This window comes from Balaenoptera acutorostrata, chromosome 7 (assembly GCF_949987535.1).
Source record: "Balaenoptera acutorostrata chromosome 7, mBalAcu1.1, whole genome shotgun sequence".
NCBI classification, from domain to species: Eukaryota; Metazoa; Chordata; class Mammalia; order Artiodactyla; family Balaenopteridae; genus Balaenoptera; species Balaenoptera acutorostrata.
Genome location: NC_080070.1, coordinates 13979307 through 14002426, shown reverse-complemented (window position 1 = coordinate 14002426; position 23120 = coordinate 13979307). Strand labels below are relative to the sequence as shown.

At 38.4% G+C, this 23120-nt stretch overlaps 1 protein-coding gene across 4 annotated transcripts in view; it reads right to left on the bottom strand.

Moving 5' to 3' along the window:
* BRAF (B-Raf proto-oncogene, serine/threonine kinase) overlaps positions 1 to 22691 on the bottom strand; it is a 152888-nt gene extending 130197 nt beyond the window's left edge. For all 4 annotated transcript variants that reach the window (XM_057550501.1, XM_057550502.1, XM_057550503.1 and 1 more), the window contains exon 1: positions 22381 to 22691. In XM_057550501.1, coding sequence (XP_057406484.1) covers positions 22381 to 22500 — 120 coding nt within the window. In that variant the 5' untranslated portion in view covers positions 22501 to 22691. The remainder of the gene's footprint in view (positions 1 to 22380) is intronic.
* Positions 22692 to 23120: the final 429 nt, after the last annotated feature.

Genomic DNA, 23120 nt, shown 5'->3' with positions numbered 1-23120 from the left:
CTCCTTGGATTTATCCTGTATGGGACTCTCTGTGCTTCCAGGACTTAACTATTTCCTTTCCCATATTAGGGAAGTTTTCAACTATAATCTCTTCAAATATTTTCTCAGTCCCTTTCTTTTTCTCTTCTTCTCTGAGACCCCTATAATTCGAATGTTGGTGCGTTTAATGTTGTCCCAGAGGTCTCTGAGACTGTCCTCAGTTCTTTTCATCCTTTTTTCTTTATTCTGCTCTGCAGTAGTTATTTCCACTATTTTATCTTCCAGGTCACTTACCCGTTCTTCTGCCTCAGTTATTCTGCTATTGATCCCTTCTAGAGTATTTTTAATTTCATTTATTGTGTTTTTCATCGTTACTTGGTTCCTCTGTAGTTCTTCTACGTCCTTGTTAAATGTTTCTTGCATTTTGTCTATTCTATTTCCGAGATTTTGGATCATCTTTACTATCATTATTCTGAATTCTTTTTCAGGTAGACTGCCTATTTCCTCTTCATTTGTTAGGTCTGGTGGGTTTTTACCTTGCTCTTTCATCTGTTGTGTGTTTTTCTGTCTTCTCATTTTGCTTATCTTACTGTGTTTGGGGTCTCCTTTTCACAGGCTGCAGGTTCGTAGTTCCTGTTGTTTTTGGTATCTGTCCCCAGTGGCTAAGGTTGGTTCAGTGGGTTGTGTAGCCTTCCTGGTGGAGGGGACTAGTGCCTGTGTTCTAGTGGATAAGGCTGGATCTTGTCTTTCTGGTGGGCACGTCCACGTCTGGTGGTGTGTTTTGGGGTGTCTGTGGCCTTATTATGATTTTAGGCAGCCTCTCTGCTAATGGATGGGGCTATGTTCCTGTCTTGCTAGTTGTTTGGCATAGGGTGTCCAGCACTGTAGCTTGCTGGTCGTTGAGTGAAGCTGGGTCTTGGTGTTGAGATGGAGATCTCTGAGAGATTTTTGCCATTTGGTATTACGTGGCGCTGGGAGGTCTCTTGTGGACCAGTGTCCTGAAGTTGGCTCTCCCACCTCAGAGGCACAGCCCTGATGCCTGGCTGGAGCACCAAGAGCCTTTCATCCACACGGCTCAGAATAAAAGGGAGAAAAAATAGAAAGAAAGAAAGAGAATAAAATAAAACAAAGTAAGATAAAATAAAATAAAAAATTAAAAAATTATTAAGAAAAAATTTATTAAGAAAAAAATTTTAATTTTTTAAAATAAATTTTTAAATTTTTTAAAAATAAAAAATAAGAAAAAAATATTTTTAAAAAAATTTTTTCAATTTTTTAAAAATAAAAAATAAGAAAAAATTAAGAAAAAAAATTTTTAACTTTTTAAAATAAAAAATAAGAAAAAAATTATTAAGGAAAAATTTATTAAGAAAAAAGAAATTTTTTAAGTTAAAAAAAAAAAAACGGACGGACAGAACCCTAGGACAAATGGTGAAAGCAAAGCTATACAGACAAAATCTCAGACAGAAGCATACACATACACACTCACAAAAAGAGGAAAAGGGGAAAAAATAATATATCCTGCTCCCAAAGTCCACCTCCTCAATTTGGGATGATTCGTTGTCTATTCAGGTATTCAACAGATGCAGGTACATCAAGTTGTTTGTGGAGCTTTAATCCGCTGCTTCTGAGGCTGCTGGGAGAAATTTCCCTTTCTCTTCTTTGTTCGTACAGCTCCCGGGGTTCATCTTTGGATTTGGACCCGCCTCTGTGTGTAGGTCGCCTGAGGGCATCTGTTCTTCACTCACACAGGACAGGGTTAAAGGAGCAGCTGCTTCGGGGGCTCTGGCTCACTCAGGCCGGGGGCAGGGAGGGGTACGGATGCAGGGCGAGCCTGTGGCGGCCGAGGCCGGCGTGACTTTGCAGCAGCCTGAGGCGCGCCGTGCCTTCTCCCGGGGAAGTTGTCCCTGGATCACGGGACGCTGGCAGTGGCGGGCTGCACAGGCTCCCGGGAGGTGCTGTGTGGATAGTGACCTGTGCTCGCACACAGGCTTCTTGGTGGTGGCAGCAGCAGCCTTAGTGTCTCATGCCCGTCTCTGGGGTCCGTGCTGATCGCCGCGGCTCGCGCCCGTCTCTGGAGCTCGTTTAAGCGGCGCTCTGAATCCCCTCTCCTCGCGCACCAGGAAACAAAGAGGCAAGAAAAAGTCTCTTGCCTGTTCAGCAGCTCCAGACCTTTTCCCAGACTCCCTCCCGGCTAGTTGTGGTGCGCTAACCCTTTCAGGCTGTGTTCACGCCGCCAACCCCAGTCCCCTCCTTGCTATCCGACCAAAGCCTGAGCCTCAGCTCCCAGCCCCCGCCTGCCCCAGCGGGTGAGCAGACAAGCCTCTCGGGCTGGTGAGTGCTGCTTGGCACAGATCCTCTGTGAGGGAATCTCTCCACTTTGCCCTCTGCACCCCTGTGGCTGCGCTCTCCTCCGCGGCTCCAAAGCTTCCCCTCTCCGCCACCTGCAGTCTCCGCCTGCGAAGGGGCTTCCTAGCGTGTGGAAACCTTCCCTCCTTCACAGCTCCCTCCCACTGGTGCAGGTCCCGTCCCTATTCTTTTGTCTCTGTTATTTCTTTTTTCTTTTGCCCTACCCAGGTACGTGGGGAGTTTCTTGCCTTTTGGGAGGTCTGACATCTTCTGCCAGCGTTCAGTGGGTGTTCTATAGGAGCAGTTCCACATGTAGATGCATTTCTGATGTACCTGTGGGGAGGAAGGTGATCTCCGCGTCTTACTCTTCCGCCATCTTGCCCAGACCCCCATCACATTAGATTTGTCTCAGGTTTTATGACTAATGAATGCTCAATTTTACCAAGCACTGTTTGCAACTACTCAGCAGATCATATGTTTCTTCTCTTCTAACCTGTTAAAATGGCAACACAAACATAAATTTATTTTTCTGGTATTAAATCTTACATTCCTAAGATAAATCCAACTTGGTCATAATGCACTCTTGTTTTATTTAGATAGACAGATATCCTAATATCTTGTTTAGAAATTTTACATCCGTGTTCATGAATGGAAGTAGCCTGGTAATTTTCTTTTATCATTTCTTCTTGTCTTGCTTTGGAATCAAAGTTGTGCTAACTTTGAAGAAGTTGAGAACATTTTCTCTCTCGCTGGTCTCTGGAAGAACATATGCAAGACAGAAATTTTCTTCCTTGAATGAATGGCAGAATTACTAGTTTTCTTTGGGGGAAAGCTTTGACTACTGTTTTTTTTTTTTTTTTTTAAAGATTTTTTTCTTTTGATGTGAACCATTTTTAAAGTCTTTATTGAATTTGTTACAATATAGCTTCTGTTTTATGTTTTTTGGTTTTTTGGCCGCGAGGTATGTGGGATCTTAGCTCCCCGACCACGGACTGAACCTGCACCCCCTGCACTGGAAGACGAAGTTCCAACCACTGGACTCCCTTGACTACTGGTTTTAAGCTGTGATACTACTTTTGAGTTTTCTGAATATTCTAAGAGTCAGCTTTGGTGTTATTTTTCCAAGAATTTGTCCATTTCTGTTAAGTTTTCTAATTAGTTGGCTTAAAGCCGTTCATTATTCTGTCTTATGATCTTTTAAAATGTCTTTAGGGTATGTAATGATGTTCCCCCTAAGCCCCCTTCTTTTTTGCTCCTTGCTCTTGGTTATTCTATGACTTTTTTTCTTGATCACTATTCATTCGAGATTTATCCATTCCTCTTTTTAAAAAATCAATTCTGGCTTTGATAATGTTCTCTACTGTATGACTCTCCTCTGCATTATTTGTTTCCTCCTTTATTTTCCAGGTGTTTGTCAAAATTAAATTCCTGTGATAAATGGATATTGAAGTTGACAATTAATGAGATTTCTTATTTCGTAGTTGTACACATTTAAGACTCTGAATTTCTCTCCATGCACTATTTAGCTGCATTCTATAACTTTTTAATTTTGTTTCCATTGGGGGGAGTGACTGTTATAGTTATCAAAACTTTTATTCTAATAGTACACCTATCTAGCCTTTCCTTTTCCTTTTCCCTGTCCTTCTTTCCTTTACTATGACATTGATTTGTTAGGAAAAAACGTCATGTATACTGTAGAAAGTCCCACTTTCTGGATTTGGTTGATTGCTTTCTCATGGGTCACTTACCTTGTTCCTGTATTTCCCATAAGCCAGTTAGATCTAGAGGTTTGATCTAAAGATTTTACGAGACGCAATCTTTTTTTTTCCAATCAAGAATCTTTCATAGCCTGGTGCTGGGTATTTCCTACTTTTTTTTTTTGGTCAAGATCCTTTACATGTGAGGGACATAACGTCTGATTATCCCGTTTTAAATGATCTGAGATTGATCAAATTCCACAACTTGACATCAAAATTTTGTATTCATCCAGTTCAAGGTACTTCCTAATTTCCATTGTGATTTCTTCCTTGATGCATGGATTAATTCAAAGTAGTTACACAATTTATAAACACATGACGCTTTTAAAATTACCCTACTGACAATTTTTAATAAAAATGTATTATGGAAAGAAAAGATGCTCTTTTATTTCTATCTTTTGAAATTTGTTGGAAGTTGTTTTAGACCTAGTATACAATTTCCCCCCCAAATATCCATATGTGCCTGAAAATGATGTGTAGTCTTCTACCACTGGGTGCAACAGGTTCCATACATCAGCTGGGTTAAGTTCATTCATTGTGTTGTTCAAATATTTTAAATCCTACCCAACCTGTCTGCTTCTTTTATCAAGTAATAAGAGAAATGTTTAAAAACATCCCATTAAGACTACAAATCTGTCTACTTCTTGTAGTTTTGTTAATTTTTGCTATATGTATTCTGAAGCTATATTTCTGGCTATCCTATATTAAGATTATTAAATCTTCCTAGTGAATCGCTCACTTTACATTTTGAAGGGACTCTCCTGATTGCCAATAATGCTTTCTGCCTTAATGTCTACTTTGTCTGATATTAATATAACCATACCATATTCACTGTTAAAATATGCATGATTTATCTTACTACAACTTTTACTTAGGTCCCAGATAAAACCCACATAACTAATTTTTTTTTAAATTTGGTCTAAAAATCTTTGGCTTTTAAGTGAAGCATTTAATTCATTTAGTACTTAATGTAATTGGTGCTATGTTCAGATTTAAATCTACCCATCTTACTTTGTGCTACTTGTCCTACCTGCTTTTTGTTACCTTTCTTGCTTTCTTTGGGATAATTTTTTTTTTATTCCATGTTTCTCCTCTCCTAAGAGTTATTAGTTTTTAGCCTAGAAATTAAAACATGCAATTATCAGTCAAGTCAATTAATACGCTCTTTCTCCCAGAAAACAGAAGATCTCAGAACACAGCCTTCTTTCGTCATATATTTTAATTAAGGCCTTACTAATATTTTATACAATGTTTAATTCAACACATCCACATATTTGTCCCTCTCTTTACTCTTCATTCCATCTTATACCTCAGACCTTTATTTGGAATCTTTCTGCCTAAAGTAGAAAACTAAATTGTCTTCAATTTTCTTTACAAAGGGCTGATGGATTTTGTTCAACTAGATGTTTATTTTACCCTCATCCTTGAGTATTTTTTTTAAGTATAGAATTTATAAGTATAAACAGGCAGTTATTTTGAGAATATATATGATTTTCTGTTGAGAAAGTCAGCTGTCAGTCCACGGCTGCTCCTTTGAAAGAAATTCTTCCTCTGGCTGCTTCTAAGGTTTTTCTCTTTGTATTTGGGTTTATGCTGTTTCACTATGTGATCTGTCTGGGTGCAGACTGCTTTTTATTTATACTGTTAGAAATTCACTGAGCTTCTTAAATCTATCAACTGGTTTCTCATCAAAACTAGAAATTTTTCAGCCAGAAATTCCTTTACAAATATTACCTTGGTATCAATCTCTTTCTTCACTTTCTGGAGCTCTGATTTAATTATGTTAGATCTCACTCTGTCTTGCACGCCACTTAACCTCTCCAATATTTTCCATATCTTTGACTCTCAGTGGTGCATTCTGGAAAGTTTCTTCTGCCTTACCTTCCAGGTAACTAATTCTTTCTTCAGCTAAGCATAATTTGTTAAATTTTCCCCTTAGGTATATTTGGCATAGTTTCGTTTCTGAAATTTCTATTTGGTTTTTATCTCTCGTTCCCTGCTTGTCTTCAAATATGTCTTTAATTCTTTAAACGTAACAAAAAGCAACTGTTTTAACTCCGAAATTTGTGATATCTGAGAATTTTGTGGATCCATTTATGCTCTGTAGTTCTTATTCACAGTGCCATTTCCATGCATGTTACTATATTTTTCTTTTTAAAAAACTTACCTCGAGGGACTTCCCTGGTGGCTCAGTGGTTAAGAATCTGCCTGCCAATGCAGGGGACACGGGTTCGATCCCTGGTCCAGGAAGATCCCACATGCCACAGAGCAAGTAAGCCCGTGCGCCACAACTACTGAGCCTCTGCTCTGGAGCCTGCGAGCCACAACTACTGAGCCCACGTGCCACAACTACTGAAGCCCGGGTGCCTAGAGCCCATGCTCCGCAACAAGAGAAGCCACTGCAATGAGAAGCCTGTGCACCGCAACGAAGAGTAGCCCCCACTCACCGCAACTAGAGAAAGCCCGTGCACAGCAACGAAGACCCAATGCAGCCATAAATAAATAAATAAATTTATGAAAAATTTAAAAAATAAAAAACTTACCTTGAGGTATATGTACATAAAGAAAAAACCACAGTTATATATCAATTATATTTCAATTTTAAAACTACACAAATCTTAACTATATTAATTGAATTCTACATCATATTTCATATAATTTTGTTTTGTTTTTTTTTTTTAAACTATGCTTGGTTACTTGTGACAATGTACTGTTCTTTGTCCCTGAAAAATTACTGGTGGCAATTCCCTCAGAATGAAGGGGACTTTCTCTACAGATGATTTGCCTTTCCTTCTGCCAGACCTTGGGAGTACTACCAGTCGGAAACAGTAACCATAATAAAAGGGTCCCTGGATCACCCAGGCAGGACAAATCTAACTGCCAATCAGTGTGAGGACTAAAACTATGGTCACAACTTGAAGAGTTTATTTTAATTAATTTCCCTTTTCTTGCCCTGCTCCAATCAACCCTACAAATCCCCTAGATATTGGAATTGGTAGACAGTTCTCTTTCACCCTTAACCTAATGATGAAGTTCTTGGGTACCATCTTCAAATGGAGTTGTTCTCTTTTTGACTCTCATTCTGGATGAACTCTAGGCCTTGAATTCTGTCCTCTTCACCCCCACGAAGTCCACCAAAACTAAAGCCCAAATTCAAACAGACTGGCAACTGCCCCTAGGGCAAAAGCTACTTCATCATCTACTTATTTCTTCGGGTTTCTGCTTCTTTTCTATAATTTGGCCTGGCAACTCTCCACTATCTTTTCAGCTCTTCATTCTTTAAGATTTTTAAAAATAATGTTTCCAAGATTTTTAGTTGTTTTTATCAAAAGAGTTTGTCCAAATAACCCAATCCACCATTACTGAAAACAAGTCAATTTCCCCCTTTTATGACAACCATTTTGTAATACTTCTTGAAATTCAGTGATAATGTACATAAGCACAACTTTAAAAATCAATATAATTCCCTAATTGTACTTTCAATCCTATGAAAGAAATTAATTTATAATAAATAATATTTACTTCAAAATGTGAAGGCAATTACTATAATAAACAACATAATGAGGGCATCAGGTGCTTGCATCTATACACAGAATCACTGTGACTGTGGTGGTTACAACTGTAGACTGAGGGGAAGAGTGTTTAAGTCATCAATTACTGTACGAGTGGCACTGCCATCAATTATGTGATTTTCTGAAGTGGTAAAGAACTCTTGATAAAGTTCTGATTGAAAACTTTAATATTCCTCCAATTTACGTGACAACTGAATTCCTGAAGCTTCTGGTGTACTCTATGAAAATAATGCCTCATACATAAAACAAAGTTAGTTTCTAAGCTCAGATCATTACGATCACTTTTTTCCTCTACATCAAAGTCCAGCAACTCATTCTAAGTCATGTGCTTATTTGAACAATTTTTAAATGTGCAGACTGTCTGGAATACTGTGGGATGGCTGACTTCCCTGGTCTTTGCTCATCAAATGCTAGTAAGTACCCTTTTCCCCCATCTTTGTAAAAACCAAAACACCTCCAAGTATTTAAAAGCTTTCCTCTGGGGAAGAACTGACCACATGCAAACCCTCTGGCTATAGAAAACACAGAGATGCACCACCAAGCTCTCCCTTCATGGAAGGAATTGCTGCCCAGCTGTGAGTACAGTCAGCAGACAGCCTCCAAATGTCACCTCCTTCAAGGTCTACCTCAACTGCAGCCCACATCTAGTGACCAAACAAGGAGAGGTATAAAGGCCCAGCCATTCTGGCTCAATGTGGGACTCTCTGATAGGCAATCTCTCACTCCAGAGCTCCAGGCTGATAGGCAAAGGTTTTGTGAAGCCTGCATCACAATACAACTTTGTTGTCTGCTCAGTCCTGCACCGTGCCTCTTCCTCTCGCAGGTATTGATTCCTAATAAACATCTTGCACTGCAAAAAATGTCTCAGTATCTGCTTTCAAAGAACCCAACCCCCAACAGCGGCCTAGTATAACATCTGACTACCAAGTCTTTCTCTAAACATTTTTTGTTTGACCTCTTCCCATCTTGAATCTACCCTACAAACACTTACCAACTCAATCATCCTCAAACACTGCTTTTATCATGTTTTATTTTAAATCTCCACTTTCATCCCACGGCATACAATATAAAGTTAAAATTTTTTTCAGTCTATCACTATTTTCCACAATCCAGTGCCATCAAATTTAGCCAAATTTTATTTTATACAATTCATCCAACTATACTCAGATTGTTGTGTTCCTTCAACAAAACTACCTCATGTATTTCCATCTCTAATTTTTTTCAAATTCTATTCCCACTGCCTATTACATCCGTTTTCCTTCCTTCTACCTGCCTAGGTTAAACACTAACTTCCATCAAGACCTTATTAGCCTATAATAACCTTCCATGTCTGAACTCCTCCTGCATTTATTGTTCTCCATCACCAGCTCTGACACTTAATTACATAGTGCCATGTGCATGTCCTCATACTCAGTTAAGAGTGTTCTTACCTTTTAGAAGTCTTTTTTTCCCTCCAAAAGAAATCTTAAGCACAATTCCAATACATTAACTTACGAAGTGTAACTACTTTGGCTGCAGGAGAAACTGCCTCCTTAACCCCCCAAACCTTTCACTGAGCTCTTCCTTGCCACACTCCCCACCCCTGAGAAAGTCTCCGAGGTAACCTTACAGCACCCAGGTGTTCATTTCTAAAGAGGAAAACAAAACCAAAAAAACCCTAGTTTTACAGGACTGAAGAACTCAGGGCTTCAAAATAATTCTGAAAACAAACTGGAAAGCTGTGGTTAAGAACAAAAGTCTAGAGAAGAAAACTGCCACATTTCAGGTGAGTGAGAACTATCTGGACTAAGAGCACTGAAAAAGAATGCAATCATTTAAGTAGGATTAAGTACTCTTGGTAAGCAATGAGAAAATAAACATGAATCCCACACGAGCCTTGACTACTTATCTATTTTACTGAAATACAGCTGATTTACAATGTATTAGTTTCGAGTATACAGCAAAGTGATTCAGTTATGTGTGTATGTGTATACATATACATAATATATATATATATTATTTTCCAGATTCTTTTCCATTATAGGTTATTACAAGATATTGAATATAGTTCCCTGTGCTATACAGTAGGTTCTTGTTGTTTACCTATTTTATATACAGTAGTGTGTATCTGTTAATCCCAAACTCCTAATTTCTCCCTCCCTCCCCCTCTCTTTTCCCCTTTGGTGACTACAAGTTTGTTTTCTATGTCTGTGACTCTATTTGTGTTTTGTAAATAAGTAAGCCTTGACTTTTAAAAGGTCTAGAACTGTACTGATCAAGGTAGCCACTAGCTAAGTGTGACTAAATTTAAATTAATTTAAATCAAGTAAAATTTAAAAGCCAGTTCCTCAGTCCTACTATACACATTTTGAGTACACATAGCCACATGTGGACATACTGGACAGCAGGGAACATTTCCATCATGACAGATATTTTGACTGAACAGTGCTGGTCTAGAGGGAGTAGACAGATACCAAAAAAAACCTATAACACAATGTAGAAAGTAAAATGATATAGGTATACCTCAGGATGCTATAAAAGCACAAAGTAGAAGCACCTAACTAGGCCTTGGAAAGAGGTTAAGGAAGGCTTCCTACAATAAGTGAACTAAGTCTGAAAGGTTTGGGGGATGGGTACGGGGAAGGAATCTATATTTCAGGCAGCAGGAAAAGCATGAGCAAAGACAGGTCAAATTTGGAGAGTTTTTAAAAGAAAATAACAGGATAGCAATTGCTTCACTATACAGTATAAAAATTAGACTACAATGGTGGGGATGCTATTCTGCATAGACAAAACAATAAATATTCAAAAAAATTTCAATAAAGAAAGAATTATTTTTAAAAAGAAAATTAGCAACCAGATCTCTCCAAATTTAGCTTACATTCATAGCAGGATAATGGCAGATACTTCATGAACAAGTAATAATTCATGTTCTATTTCCCAATGCTTCTATGTTTGTGAGTCAAAATGAGAATGACTTGTATCAATTATTAAATTGCTTTGGAAAGTTACAATGAACTTTGACCTGAGGACAAGTTAGGAGGCCCACAGTGCTGTCTGCACATCAGCAAGTAAAATATTAAGTAACATAACCTAATATTGCCTATCAGTTTCACTATTTGTTCCTAGTCCATTCACTCTCACATGCTCCCTAACAACTTTTAACACCTTCATCTTTCTCCTTACAACACCATATCCCCAAGACTTACTCTTCACTGATAACCTTGAGTCTTACTTCACCGAAAAAAAAAATGAAGCGACTGGAAGAGAACATGTACAGATCCGCAGCATCACATCTATCTACCTATCAGCATCACTATTCCACATATTCTCCCTTACCACTTATTATCAAAGATAAAGTGTCTATGCTCCTACTGAGAGCCAACCCTTCCACTTGTACACCAAATCCCTCTCCCTTTTGCCTCTTCAGACATTGCTCCAGCAATTCTTCTCTCTCTCTCCTGAAATCACATTTTTACTCCGTAATGGTTCATTCTTACAATACATGCCCTTATTTTTTTCATCAAAAAAAAATTCCTTGACCCCATCTCCTTCACTACCTATGGCCCCATTTCTCTTTTCCCTTTATAGGAAAAGTATTCACTATCTTCACTTCCCCTCCTCTTCTCTCTTAGTATCACTCAATCAGAATAACTCTCTCAGCATCTTCTTGTGTAAATCATCAATACCACCAATACCTTAACTAGAGTATTAAATTCTTAGTCTTTATCTTACTTAACCTAGCAGCAGGAGGAGAAGGATCAAGAGTTGCCAGTGAAAAGCAAGCAGCATATGAATGGCTATGACATAGAATAGTTATGACTTTATGACTAAACTTTTCTCTCAAATAGCCATCCATGATAACCAATAACCAAAAGTTTGATTCATAAATTCATATAGAAACTTAAATTAAGTGCCAAACTCAGTAGTAGAAAAATCATCTGCAATAGAGTTATCAGAAGTTACACTGAACTAAATTCTTATGTATAATGAGACTTAAGATTGTGTAATTTATCGTTAACATGAGAAGACATGTGCAGGAAAAACATATGGGTAGAATATTTCAAATCTTAGAAGAAAGCATGTAAAAACTAAGATGAAATGAACACTTTCAGCGGTTGTAAAACAGGAATGTAAGGACTATACTGAATCATAATGTCTTTCCTATCTGAAGTTCTCTGAAACCATTCCCATGGAAATATAGTAATATAATGTGTAAGAAATGAATTCTGAGTTATTTAGGAATAATTCACAATAGTTCTTTAACTTTTTATAGTAAAAAAAAAAGCTAGAAAGGCAATAATTGTTTGGGATTCATAGAAAAGATAGGATTTTTAAAAAATAATAAATGGGAATTAAATTACCTTCATACAACATTACCAGAAATTATGCTAATAAGAACACTTTAAAAATAAAACTCTTAAATTAGTAACTGTTGGGGTTTTTTCCCTCCATGCTACAGACAGATTTCTAAGTAGAGAGTATAAACTTTACAACAGATGAAATGGGATTAGATCCAAGGTGACAAAACAAAACAAACAAACAAAAAACAGAGGTTCTAATAACTATTTACAATGTTACTGCTGGACCTAGTAATCCCCTTTAATAGAGCACATCCATAAACTCAAACAGAAATTTACTTTGCGGGCTTCCCTGGTGGCACAGTGGTTAAAAATCTGCCTGCCAATGCAGGGGACACAGGTTCGAGTCCTGGTCTGGGAAGATCCTACATTCCGCGGAGCAACTAAGCCCGTGAGCCACAACTATGAGCCTGCGCTCTAAAGCCCGCGCGCCTAGAGCCCGTGCTCCGCAATAAGAAGCCACCGCAATGAGAAGCCCGCGCACCGCAACAAAGACCCGATGCTGCCAAAAATAAATTAATTAAAAAAAAAAGAAATTTACTTTGCAAAATAAGTTCTGTAATGTAGCAAATACAGTTTAAAAATCCTAGGTCAATGGAGGAACAACCCCAAGCAGTATTTTAAACTGTTTCAAAATACTTACCTGTTTAAAGGTAAGTGACTAATTCAAAGCATCCTAAAATTTTATTTAATTTAAGCTGTTCTGGAAATAAAAAGTCAAATTTTTCTGGTGTTATTAACTTAAAGGTTATATATTTAGTGAAAGAAAAAACGTAAAACAAGAGTAGAGTATTTCTTAATTTAAACACAAGGCATCTTTTACAATAAGGAGATGCATACTTTTTTTTAAACACACTAATTTTGGAACAACAGTTGAAAATAGTCTCCAAAATGTTATGGTTCTCTCTCCCTGTAAGTGCCATTTCCAAATTTGCAAGGTAGCCAAATACAATTAGAATACTACTACTTACAACATGAACGAAAGCCTGAACAGTATATACCTTCCCAATTGTCACATGACTCTGTACTTGTCAGATATTCAAGACTTACGCTCTTTTTTTTTTTTAAAGATTTATTTATTGATTGATTGTTATGTTGGGTCTTCATTTCTGTGCTAGGGCTTTCTCTAGTTGCGGCAAGCGGGGGCCACTCTTCATCACGGTGCGCAGGCCTCTCACTATCGTGGCCTCTCTTGTTGTAGAGCACAGGCTCCAGACACGCAGGCTCAGTAGTTGTGGCTCACGGGCCTAGTTGCTCCGTGGCATGTGGGATCTTCCCAGACCAGGGCTCGAACCCGTGTCCCCTGCATTAGCAGGCAGATTTGCAACCGCTGCACCACCAGGGAAGCCCTTACGCTCATTTTTAAGACTTAAGTCTTCCTTCCTTCATAACGAAACTTAAAAAAAAAAAAAAATCAGGAAACATGTTCATAATTCTTAAGCAAAAATCATAAGTAGAAATATCATTTTATATTGTAGGGAAGCCCTCCAGGCTAAGCAGTGAAAAGCTACTACCATTGTAATTTAAAACAAGGTAAAGGGTCCTAAGGGTCCAAATGAAAAAGGCAGAAATATGACCAACAACCATCATATGCTTATCCTTAGTAACAACAATTTAATGATGCCTCTAAGCGTAATAAAGGTGCTAATTCTGGAACATCACAGAACATGACATAGGTTTCAAATGGAAAAACTCATGCTGAAGATGGAAAATGACACAGCTAGTATTATAAACTAGTATCCCCCACCACCTGATTGACATTTTCCATGACTTTTTTGGTGAATAAATATCTTAGCATATTCACTTTCACCTAAACGTATCTTGATTACAGTTAACATTTTTGAAATATGATGAAAAAAAAAAGACATTATTGACTTTTTGGTGCCACCTATTAGGATATCGCCTTCATTTCTTATAAAAAAATTAATTGTGGATGAAACATGTTTCTTTACCTGCCACTTTTCACAACCTCTCCACCAAATGATTCAAGATAGGGGTGTGTTAACTATATACCACAGTGAGTCTTAAGCTTTTTTTGAGTAGAAGACACCTTTAAGAACTGGAAGCAAATTATGAACCCTGTCCTTTCAAAAGACAATAGCACAAAAAATTTTAAAAATCAAATTTTAAAGTTCTAAAAATCCTATGAACTGGATCTACCTAATTTTAAGACTGAACTATAGGGACTTCCCTGGTGGCACAGTGGATAAGACTCTGAGCTCCCAATGTAGGGGTCCCGGCTTCGATCCCTGGTCAGGGAACTAAATCCCACACGCATGCTGCAACTAAGAGTTCACATGCCAAAACTAAGGACCCCACATGTCGCAACTAAGGAGCCAGTGAGCTGCAACTAAGGAGCCCGCCTGGTGCAACTAAGACGCAGCACAACCAAAGAAATAAATAAACAAATATTAAAAAAAAAAAAAAAGACTGAACTATAAAGCAATCAAGACAGTGTGGTACCAGCCAAAGAAGAGACATATACGTCAATAAAACAGAGTATAAAACTCACAAACATAATCAACTGATTTCAATAAAAGTGCCAAGGTAATTCAACAGAAAAAGGTTAGTCTCTTCAAAAAAGGTGAAACAACTGGACATCCATACGAAAAAGAATGAACAAACCTTAACCCTTACCTCACAATACATATAAAAAATAACTCCAAATGGATGATAGACCTAAATGTAAAAGCTAAAACTGTAAAACTTCTAGAAGAAAACATGGGAGAAAATTTTATGACCTTAAGTTAGGCAAAGATATACTGGGTAGGACAAAAAAAGCATGAAACCTAAAAGAAAAAATTGATAAACTGGATTTCATCAAAAATAAAACTTCTACTCTTCAAAGGACACTTAGGAAAATGAAGAGACAAGCCATAGACTGGGAGGCATGTGCAAAACACATATCTGATACAAAGAACTTGTATCTAGAATATATATGTAGTACTCTTACAACTCCATAATAAGAAGGTAAATACAGAATAAAAAGATGTGAATAGATACTGATACTGCACCAAAGAAAATATATGGGTAGTAAATAAGCATATATACAGATGTCCAACATCATTAGTCATTAGGAAAATGCAAATTAAAACCACAATACTGCATACATACTAGAATGGTTAAAACTAACAAGACTGACATGACAAGGATAGAGTTTGGAACTCTCATTCATTGTGGGTGGCAATACAAAATGGTTTCTATTGCTTTAGAAAAGTTTGGCACTTTCTTATAAAGTTAAATATCAATATATACTCACCATACGACCCATGAGTCCAAACTCTAGGTCCTTACTCAAGAGAAATAAAAACGAGTGTCCACACAAAACCCGAACCCAAACATTTATAGCAACCTTAATAACTGCTGAAAACTAGAAAGAACCCTACTACTCATCAACTGGTAAATGTAGAAATAAGTCATGCTACATCCACACGATAATACTAAGCAATAAACAGAAACTAATTACTGATACATGCAACAACATGGGTGAATCTCAAAAATATCAAACTAAATGAAAGAAGCCAAATACATAAGACCACATACTGTATGATTTCATGTGTATGACTTTCTGGAAAAGGCAAAGCTAGAGATCAGACCAGTGTTTGCCAGGGGCTGGAGGTGGGGTGGGGAGGAAAATGAATGCAAAGAGGAACTGGGGAACTTTTCCATCAAAAGTTCTATCTCTTGATTGTGGCAGTAGTTACATGACTATATACATTTGTCAAAACTCATCAAACTGTGTGTTTAAAATGGTACATTATAGTTAGTATGTGTAAATTATATCCCAATAAACCCGATTTTTAAAAAGCAGTTATGAACTTTCTATAGAACTCTAACCCACACCTTAATTTCAGAACCTCAAATATGATATACTTAGTCTCCCCTAGACCAGGAGTCTGAAAACTTTGGCCCATGAACTAAATATGGCCCACCACCTGTTTTTTGTACAGCTCACAAACTAAGAATGGTTTTTACATCTTTAAATGAAAAAAAAAAAAAAGAATATTTCATGACACATTCAAATTTCAGTGTCCATAAATAAGTTTTATTGGAACACAGCATTCATTTACATATTGTCTATTAGCTGCTTTTACGCTGCAATACCATTTTTGAGTCTGTTCAGTCCTTGTGACAGAGACAGAGCAGTTAGACCCACAATAACTAAAATATTTACCACTTGACCCTTTACACAAGTCTGCTGACCACTGCCTTAAACACAAGTTGTTGAAATTTTCTACACAGATTATTACACTTAGGAAGATTCATGTCAGCACAAATCTCCCTTCCATACACAGTAGCTCTAAAATTTTTACAGCCATTAAGCCTTTTTTTTTTTTCTTCAAGGAAACCAACATGTAATGCAGATAAATGAAGAACTTCAATAATTAAGGTGTAGTGGGACTAAATAGAGACTTCAGGTAACCTCTGAAGAAAGTCCTTGATAGCCTCAAAACTGTTTTTCCAACTGTCTGTTGCAACTAGGTGGTTGTCAATTTAATAAATTGATTTTATGAGTAGCTTTAAAAAAAAGAGAACTGAATGGTATAGAAAAATCAGAGTGCACCATATCTAATAGGGTTTCATTCACTAATTATTAAAAAAAAATTTTTTTTAACTAAGGTATAGTTGATTTACAATATTATATTAGTTTCAGGTGTACAACATAGTGATGCAAAAATTTTACAGATTATACTCCATTTAAAGTTACTAGAGGGCTTCCCTGGTGGCGCAGTGGTTAAGAATCCGCCTGCCTATGCAGGGCACACGGGTTCGAGCCCTGGTCCGGGAAGATCCCACATGCCGCGGAGCAACTAAGCCCGTGCGCCACAACTACTGAGCCTGTGCTCTAGAGCCCAAGAGCCACAACTACTGAAGCCCGTGCGCCTAGAGCCCATGCTCCGCAACAAGAGAAGCCACCGCAATGAGAAGCCCGTGCGCAACGAAGAGTAACCCCTGCTCGCCGCACCTAGAGAAAGCCCGCGTGCAGCAATGAAGACCCAACACAGCCAAAAATAAAAAAATTAAAATAAATAAATAAAGTTACTATAAAATATTGGCTATATTCTCTGTTTTGTACACATTAACTCTTTCACTGAGTATGTATGTGCCAGATGAGGATTAAAAAAATGTACAAAACAGACAAAAACTGCTTCATGTATATAGGTATTAGAGCAACTCAAAATCTGTGTTTCTTACAGTGCTAATGTGTTTTTTAAAAACGGTGCTAGAGCTCTATAGTAATTGGAAAACCACCGCCCTATGGTACATTTGTTCCCAAAGTGCTGTCAATAACTGCAGCTACATTACAAGAATGAAAATGATGTTTCATCTGATGTTACAGAGCTTCCAGAAGATATAAAGTTAATTGAGTTCAGAGCAATTTTTATATTCTTTATCAAGGGCATTCCCAGGACCCAGAAAGAAATGTAATGTTATTGAGCGTCACTTTCCATCTATAAGCATAGTCCTGATATGGGAAGGAACAAGAATAATAGTTTTTTAAGACCAAGAGAAAACATGGAAACCAAAATAATCTCAGAGGGTAGAGGGGAAAAAAAAAATAACTGCTTACTGTTAGGGTGGAGGCTGTATTAAAGAGTTTCTTCTGACTACCCTGCTAATTATGCATAACAGCAAATTGGGTTGGTAGACAAAACAAAGCTGAAAAATAAAAACTACCTCCCAGAACATGTCAATGTCTCTCCACCAAATATTTAAGGAAGGAATGGAAGCAATGAGGCTAGATTTTGGTTCTTATATTAAGTATCCACAACATTATGGCTACAAAAGCGCTGCTTACGAAACAGAAAAGCTCCTCAACAGGCTCATCCATTTTGAATTCAGAAGTTGTATAACTATTGCTGATCCTGACTTTACAGAATAACCAATGTAGATGAACTGGACAAAGAGAATGAGTAAAGGACTTAAAACAATTCAACTTTTGAGGAAGACAAAATCCAGTAAGAGCCACTGACTATAAAGGCTTATTTCAAAGATAATTTGAGGCAGAAATATAGGAAGCATAGGAACATACTGAATTTCATAAAAGAGGATTGTGACACAAAATGTTCACTAAGTACTCAGCTAAATTAATATCAAGATGTCAAATGAAAAAAATGCACTTTTGCATTTCTAAAGGAGAAAAACAGCTTTATGGTTGGAGAAACACGAAGAACACTTAAGAGCTGTCTCATTCTTTCACGAGGTAAGCATCAAGTCTTAGAAAATGCTAACAAAGCAATGTAGCCTGCTCCCTCCCTTTCTTCCCTACCATTCATAGAACATAGGTTTCCAGTTGTTAAGACCCGATCAGCTTCCTAAACAGGAAAGCCAGAGACAGGGAATCAAGATAAATCAGACTTCTCTAGCCTGTTATCTTAATATAATTTTTCTGGCCTATTATCTAAATACAATTAAATCAAGTTTGCTTTCGGGTTCTACTACATTCAAGGATTCAAGTACTCAGTTCCAACGTTCCTTTCTTAATCCATTTACTGACAATCAATTCCTTTAATAGTCAGCATATATAAGTGACTGATATCAGAAAAATTTCTAAATAAAGGAAGAGGTGAGCAGATGCCTAAAAGAGGGAGTTTATTAAATGATAAGAGAGAAAGACTACAGAAAGGGAACGCTAGAAACACCAAAGACAGTTATTTTATGGTTTTACCTAACAGGCATGTTTTGTCCACCTTCGAATGTATCTTAACAAGTATTAACAGCGATAGCCAGAACTGCAGAAACACAAAGTTTAGTGGGCCTACCACTTTTTAAAAGCATGATGTAATCCAACCTGGTTTGGCATGATTCATAAAGATGTGTTTTAATACAGTGGACCTCATTATAAAGGATATTCCATCCCAGAATACTACTTAGTCGATGCATTATTATAATTATACAGCTTAACTAAGATTGGTGATAAGAGATCTTGAAAACAATACAATTTTAATTGTAATGCAATTGTAAGAGGCACCCTTCTACAAAAATACAAGAAGAACAGTTAATAAACATCACACCCTGGCATAACACATTTTTTTAAATAAATGTATTTTTATACCATATGGTCACATTGTCCCTTATTATACCATATTGTCACAGAAAGAAAGTAACATCAGGGAAATATAAATGGTCAGAAGTAAACGTTTAATGCCAAAAGTATAAGCACATTTATTTGATAAATATTTAATAAGCTCCTGTCATTTACCAGAATATTCTATTTTGAGCATCTACAAAGTAATACTTACAAATACAGGACTTGAAATTTGTTCACTTCCCAACGTAATTTTAAAAACTAAATCTACATTCTGTGTTCAAGATGTTTGATAACAAGAATAAAAAAAATTAGAAACAACCTAATATAAAAAAATTGTTAAAATCACAGTGTATCTGTTAAGTAAAATGTTCTACTACCTCGCTAAGTTTAAAAATATTACAAAACCACATACATTACACAAGCATAAAAAAGGAGTATATGGATATAAACTAAAATGTTTATAGTAATTATATCTTAGTGGCAAGATTACAGATAATTTTCTAAAACTTTTTGTACTTACATTTTTCTAATTTTTCAATAATAAATGTGCTTTTACTCTGAGAAACTTTTTAAAACCTGTATTTTTAAGTAAGGTAATTCTTTAGACACATTTTTTTCATTTCTTTCCATACACTTGACAATTATATCTCTTTAAGTGCATAGAAGACAGTTCAATTAAAAGACCACAGTACATTTCAGTTTCCAGTGGATAAACAGATACCAACTTCAAACTTAAAATTATTTCTTGGAGTAACTTATTCTACCATCCGTAACACTGATATCTATATTAGAAAGAGATTCATTTTTAACCCTTTACTCCCCCCTCCCCCAGTCAAATACATTTATTATAAGTTCCTGTAAGAAAATATGGAGGAAAAACTACTATTCATCATTAACCATTAAAACCTGGGTGGAGGAGGCAGTGGGAAACACTTCTAAGTAATTAAAATTAGTTGAGTATCCTGGTTTCAAGAGATACTAATAAGCTTTCCAGTTATTGCCAATTTAAACTTGAGGTTTAAATTCATCTAGCCTAGAGGTTCTCAAGTATTGATACATGATAACTGCCCAGGAAGTGTGCCAAATACAGAAACTCACGGCCCTAGCTCTCACCTACTGAATCAGAATCTTCAGAGAGTAGAGCTCAAATAATCTGGCCCTTTCAAATAAGGCAGCAGACATTGTACTTAACAAAAGGCTTCTCTATATCATTACAAACTGTTCTAATAACTCTGAAACAAAGTTCTCAACGAAAACAATTATAATCAGAGAATTACGATTTCATAACCCATGCCCATTAATTTACCCATTCTTCTAGATACAATTCAATAAAACCACACATGCACTACAGAGTAAAGCAAGCCTAGAGGCACCTGTGCAGAGTAAGACAAAGGCATATCCGATTCATGGAAAAAATAGACAGCAGATGTGACCCCTAGTATTTATCCATTAAAAACAATGTATCCTAAAAATAAATTTCCATGTCAACGGAACAAAGCTGTTTATAAATAAGAAGGAATGTGGAGGTGTGGGGAAGACAAGAGGAAGCTTCAGCAAGTAAGTACCAAAAGCCAGGAAACAAGGCAGAATGAATGGCAACTGGGGACAAGGAAAACAGAATAAACTAGGAAATGGAAGAAGGAAAGAGTGCTCTCCTTAAAATCCAAGAAGTTGGGGGAAATGAACAGATATTAGAGGAAACTGATCTGAGCAGAAATGCAAACAGAAAAGTAAGCGGAAAGTGGTGTAAAAGATATATATATTCATAAAAGATATATATATTCATAAAAGATATATATATGTATGTATACATGAGAAATTTAGATGAGATCAAATGATGGTACAGAACACATCTTGGGCATAGATGGAAGTGGTATAAGAGAATGAAAAACAAATATTATTGTGAACAAACTGATACTGAAGAGAGCAACCATATCTAATGAATTTCCAAAGTAAAGATGATGAAGCAGGAAAAAGAATTGCATTGACAGAAGAACGAGACGTTATGAGAATTGGGAAACAAAATGTAAGCACTGTAGTAGGAAGGAAAGAACTTTGAGCAAAGTCAACGGAGCAAGTCACATTATCTAATCAATAATTGTAAAGCACAGTTATTATACCATATATTATCTCATTATTTGTAAAGTACAATAAAGTGTATTACTTTATGTAATACAATACCAAACACTAAATGTAATAAATTTTACGTAACAAAAACCAAAATGTAAATAAAGTCATTTGACAAGGTGATAAGAGGCTAAATAATGTATGAGAGAAGCAAGGACTAAAGACGAAAAAGTAAAAGAAAAAAATTGGGACAAAAAGGAAGACAACGGAAAGAAATCAATCACACCTATTAAGAAAAAAAAAAAAGGGTAGGAATAAACAAAGAGGTGTGGATGCACAATGGAAGTGCAAGTGAAACCTGACGGAATCTTGACAGCTTCACGATTCAGAAAGTAAGTAGCTCCAAAGCGTTCAGAAGGATTTGTGACGATAACAACGTTAGCGAGCGGTGAAATGAACTAGAAGGCCTCAACAGGACTAAGATAATAGAGTTGCAAAAATGGTCTTAAGTAGAAGCTGAGGTTAGAAGGCAGGCAGGTCCGACCACTGGCAAAGGAGCGGGGCGGCAGATGGAACTGGGATGGGGGTTACTGGTCGGCGACAGAATACTGACAAACATTAGGAATCGGGGGCCTGAGACCGGGATGGGAGAAAGAACGGAAACAGTGGCATTTAGGGTTGAAAATGTAAAGACCATCCGCTGGTTAAAACAGGTGAAGAGCAATCTCCCCTAACAAGTAGAGAAGTGTAAGGGCCTGAAAAGAGGCAGAGTCAGGGAGAGTAGAGAGGGAATGATCGCCCCATCATCACCGTGACCGTGTGATAATTACATACAACGCTAACTCGGGCTGGGGTCCCGGCCCCGGCTACTGACCGACATCTTCCACCCAGATGCAGCCGCCAGCCTCCCCCGCCCCCCACCCAAAATAAAGAAAACATCCAGCAGACGCGAGGCTGGCTACCTTCAGCCAGCCGTGACCTTCTCGGACCAACCCTGAGTCTCGCCCCCTATTGATAGCCTCCTGCTCCACCACCGCTGCCCGAATCCCTCAAGCCTCAAGTGCGGGCCAGGGAAACCCCCCTGGGCCATTGTGTGTGTTTACGTAGCGAGGAGCTGCATGACGGAGAGGCACAGGAGGGGAATGCCCGTCTCCCAGCCCGCAGCGCCCAGAAGGGAAGGTGGCTGAGGGCACCAGAGCCCCCACCGCCACCTCTCTCCCCAAAATAAACACCAGCCAGCCGAGCCCCGAGACGGGAGGGGTGCAGGGCGCGCCGGCACTCACCTCCTCGGGAATGGCCGGGTCCGCAGCCGAAGAGGCCGCGGCGCCGGCCTCGGGCTCCATGTCCCCGTTGAACAGAGCCTGGCCCTGCTCCGCGCCGCCGCCGCCGCTCAGCGCCGCCATCTTATAACCGAGAGCCTGGCCTCAGCGACCGCTGCTGGGCGGGGAGGGGGAAGGGAGGCGGAGGGCGGGGGGAGGCGGAGGCGGAGGGCGGGGGGCGGCGGGGAGGGACGGCCCGGGCGGCGCCGGCGACGGGAGGGCGCCTGGGCCACCTCGGGAACCGGCCTGCTGCCCCCGGCACGGCTGAGCCTGAGGGGATTGGGGGAAGGACGCTAGGAGGGGGGCGGGGGCAGGGGGCGGAGACGACTGGAAGTCGCCGCGGCAACGGCGTCACCCGCGTGTCACGGTCGTGACGTCACCTGAGGTGCGTGACGTGATCCTCGGAGCGTCCTGGCGCCGTCGTCAGGGGAGGGTACCTTCCCCGGCTGCCCACCCCGCAGCTCACACGTTTCCTCCGCTCGGCCGTTTCCATGGCTCCGATTAATTCTCTTCTCCTCCGTCCTAAGCCTGTTCTGTAATGTAGGATTTACTAGACGAGGAGGATGGTGTTCGAGAAGAAGTTGAAATCCTAGAGGGAGAAAGACGGGAAGTCCATACTACTTGTGTTATTTCCATTATAACGAACGTCTCCGTGTCATAAAAATAAGACTTGAAACCCCGAGGTTGCAACAGTCAAGCAGAAT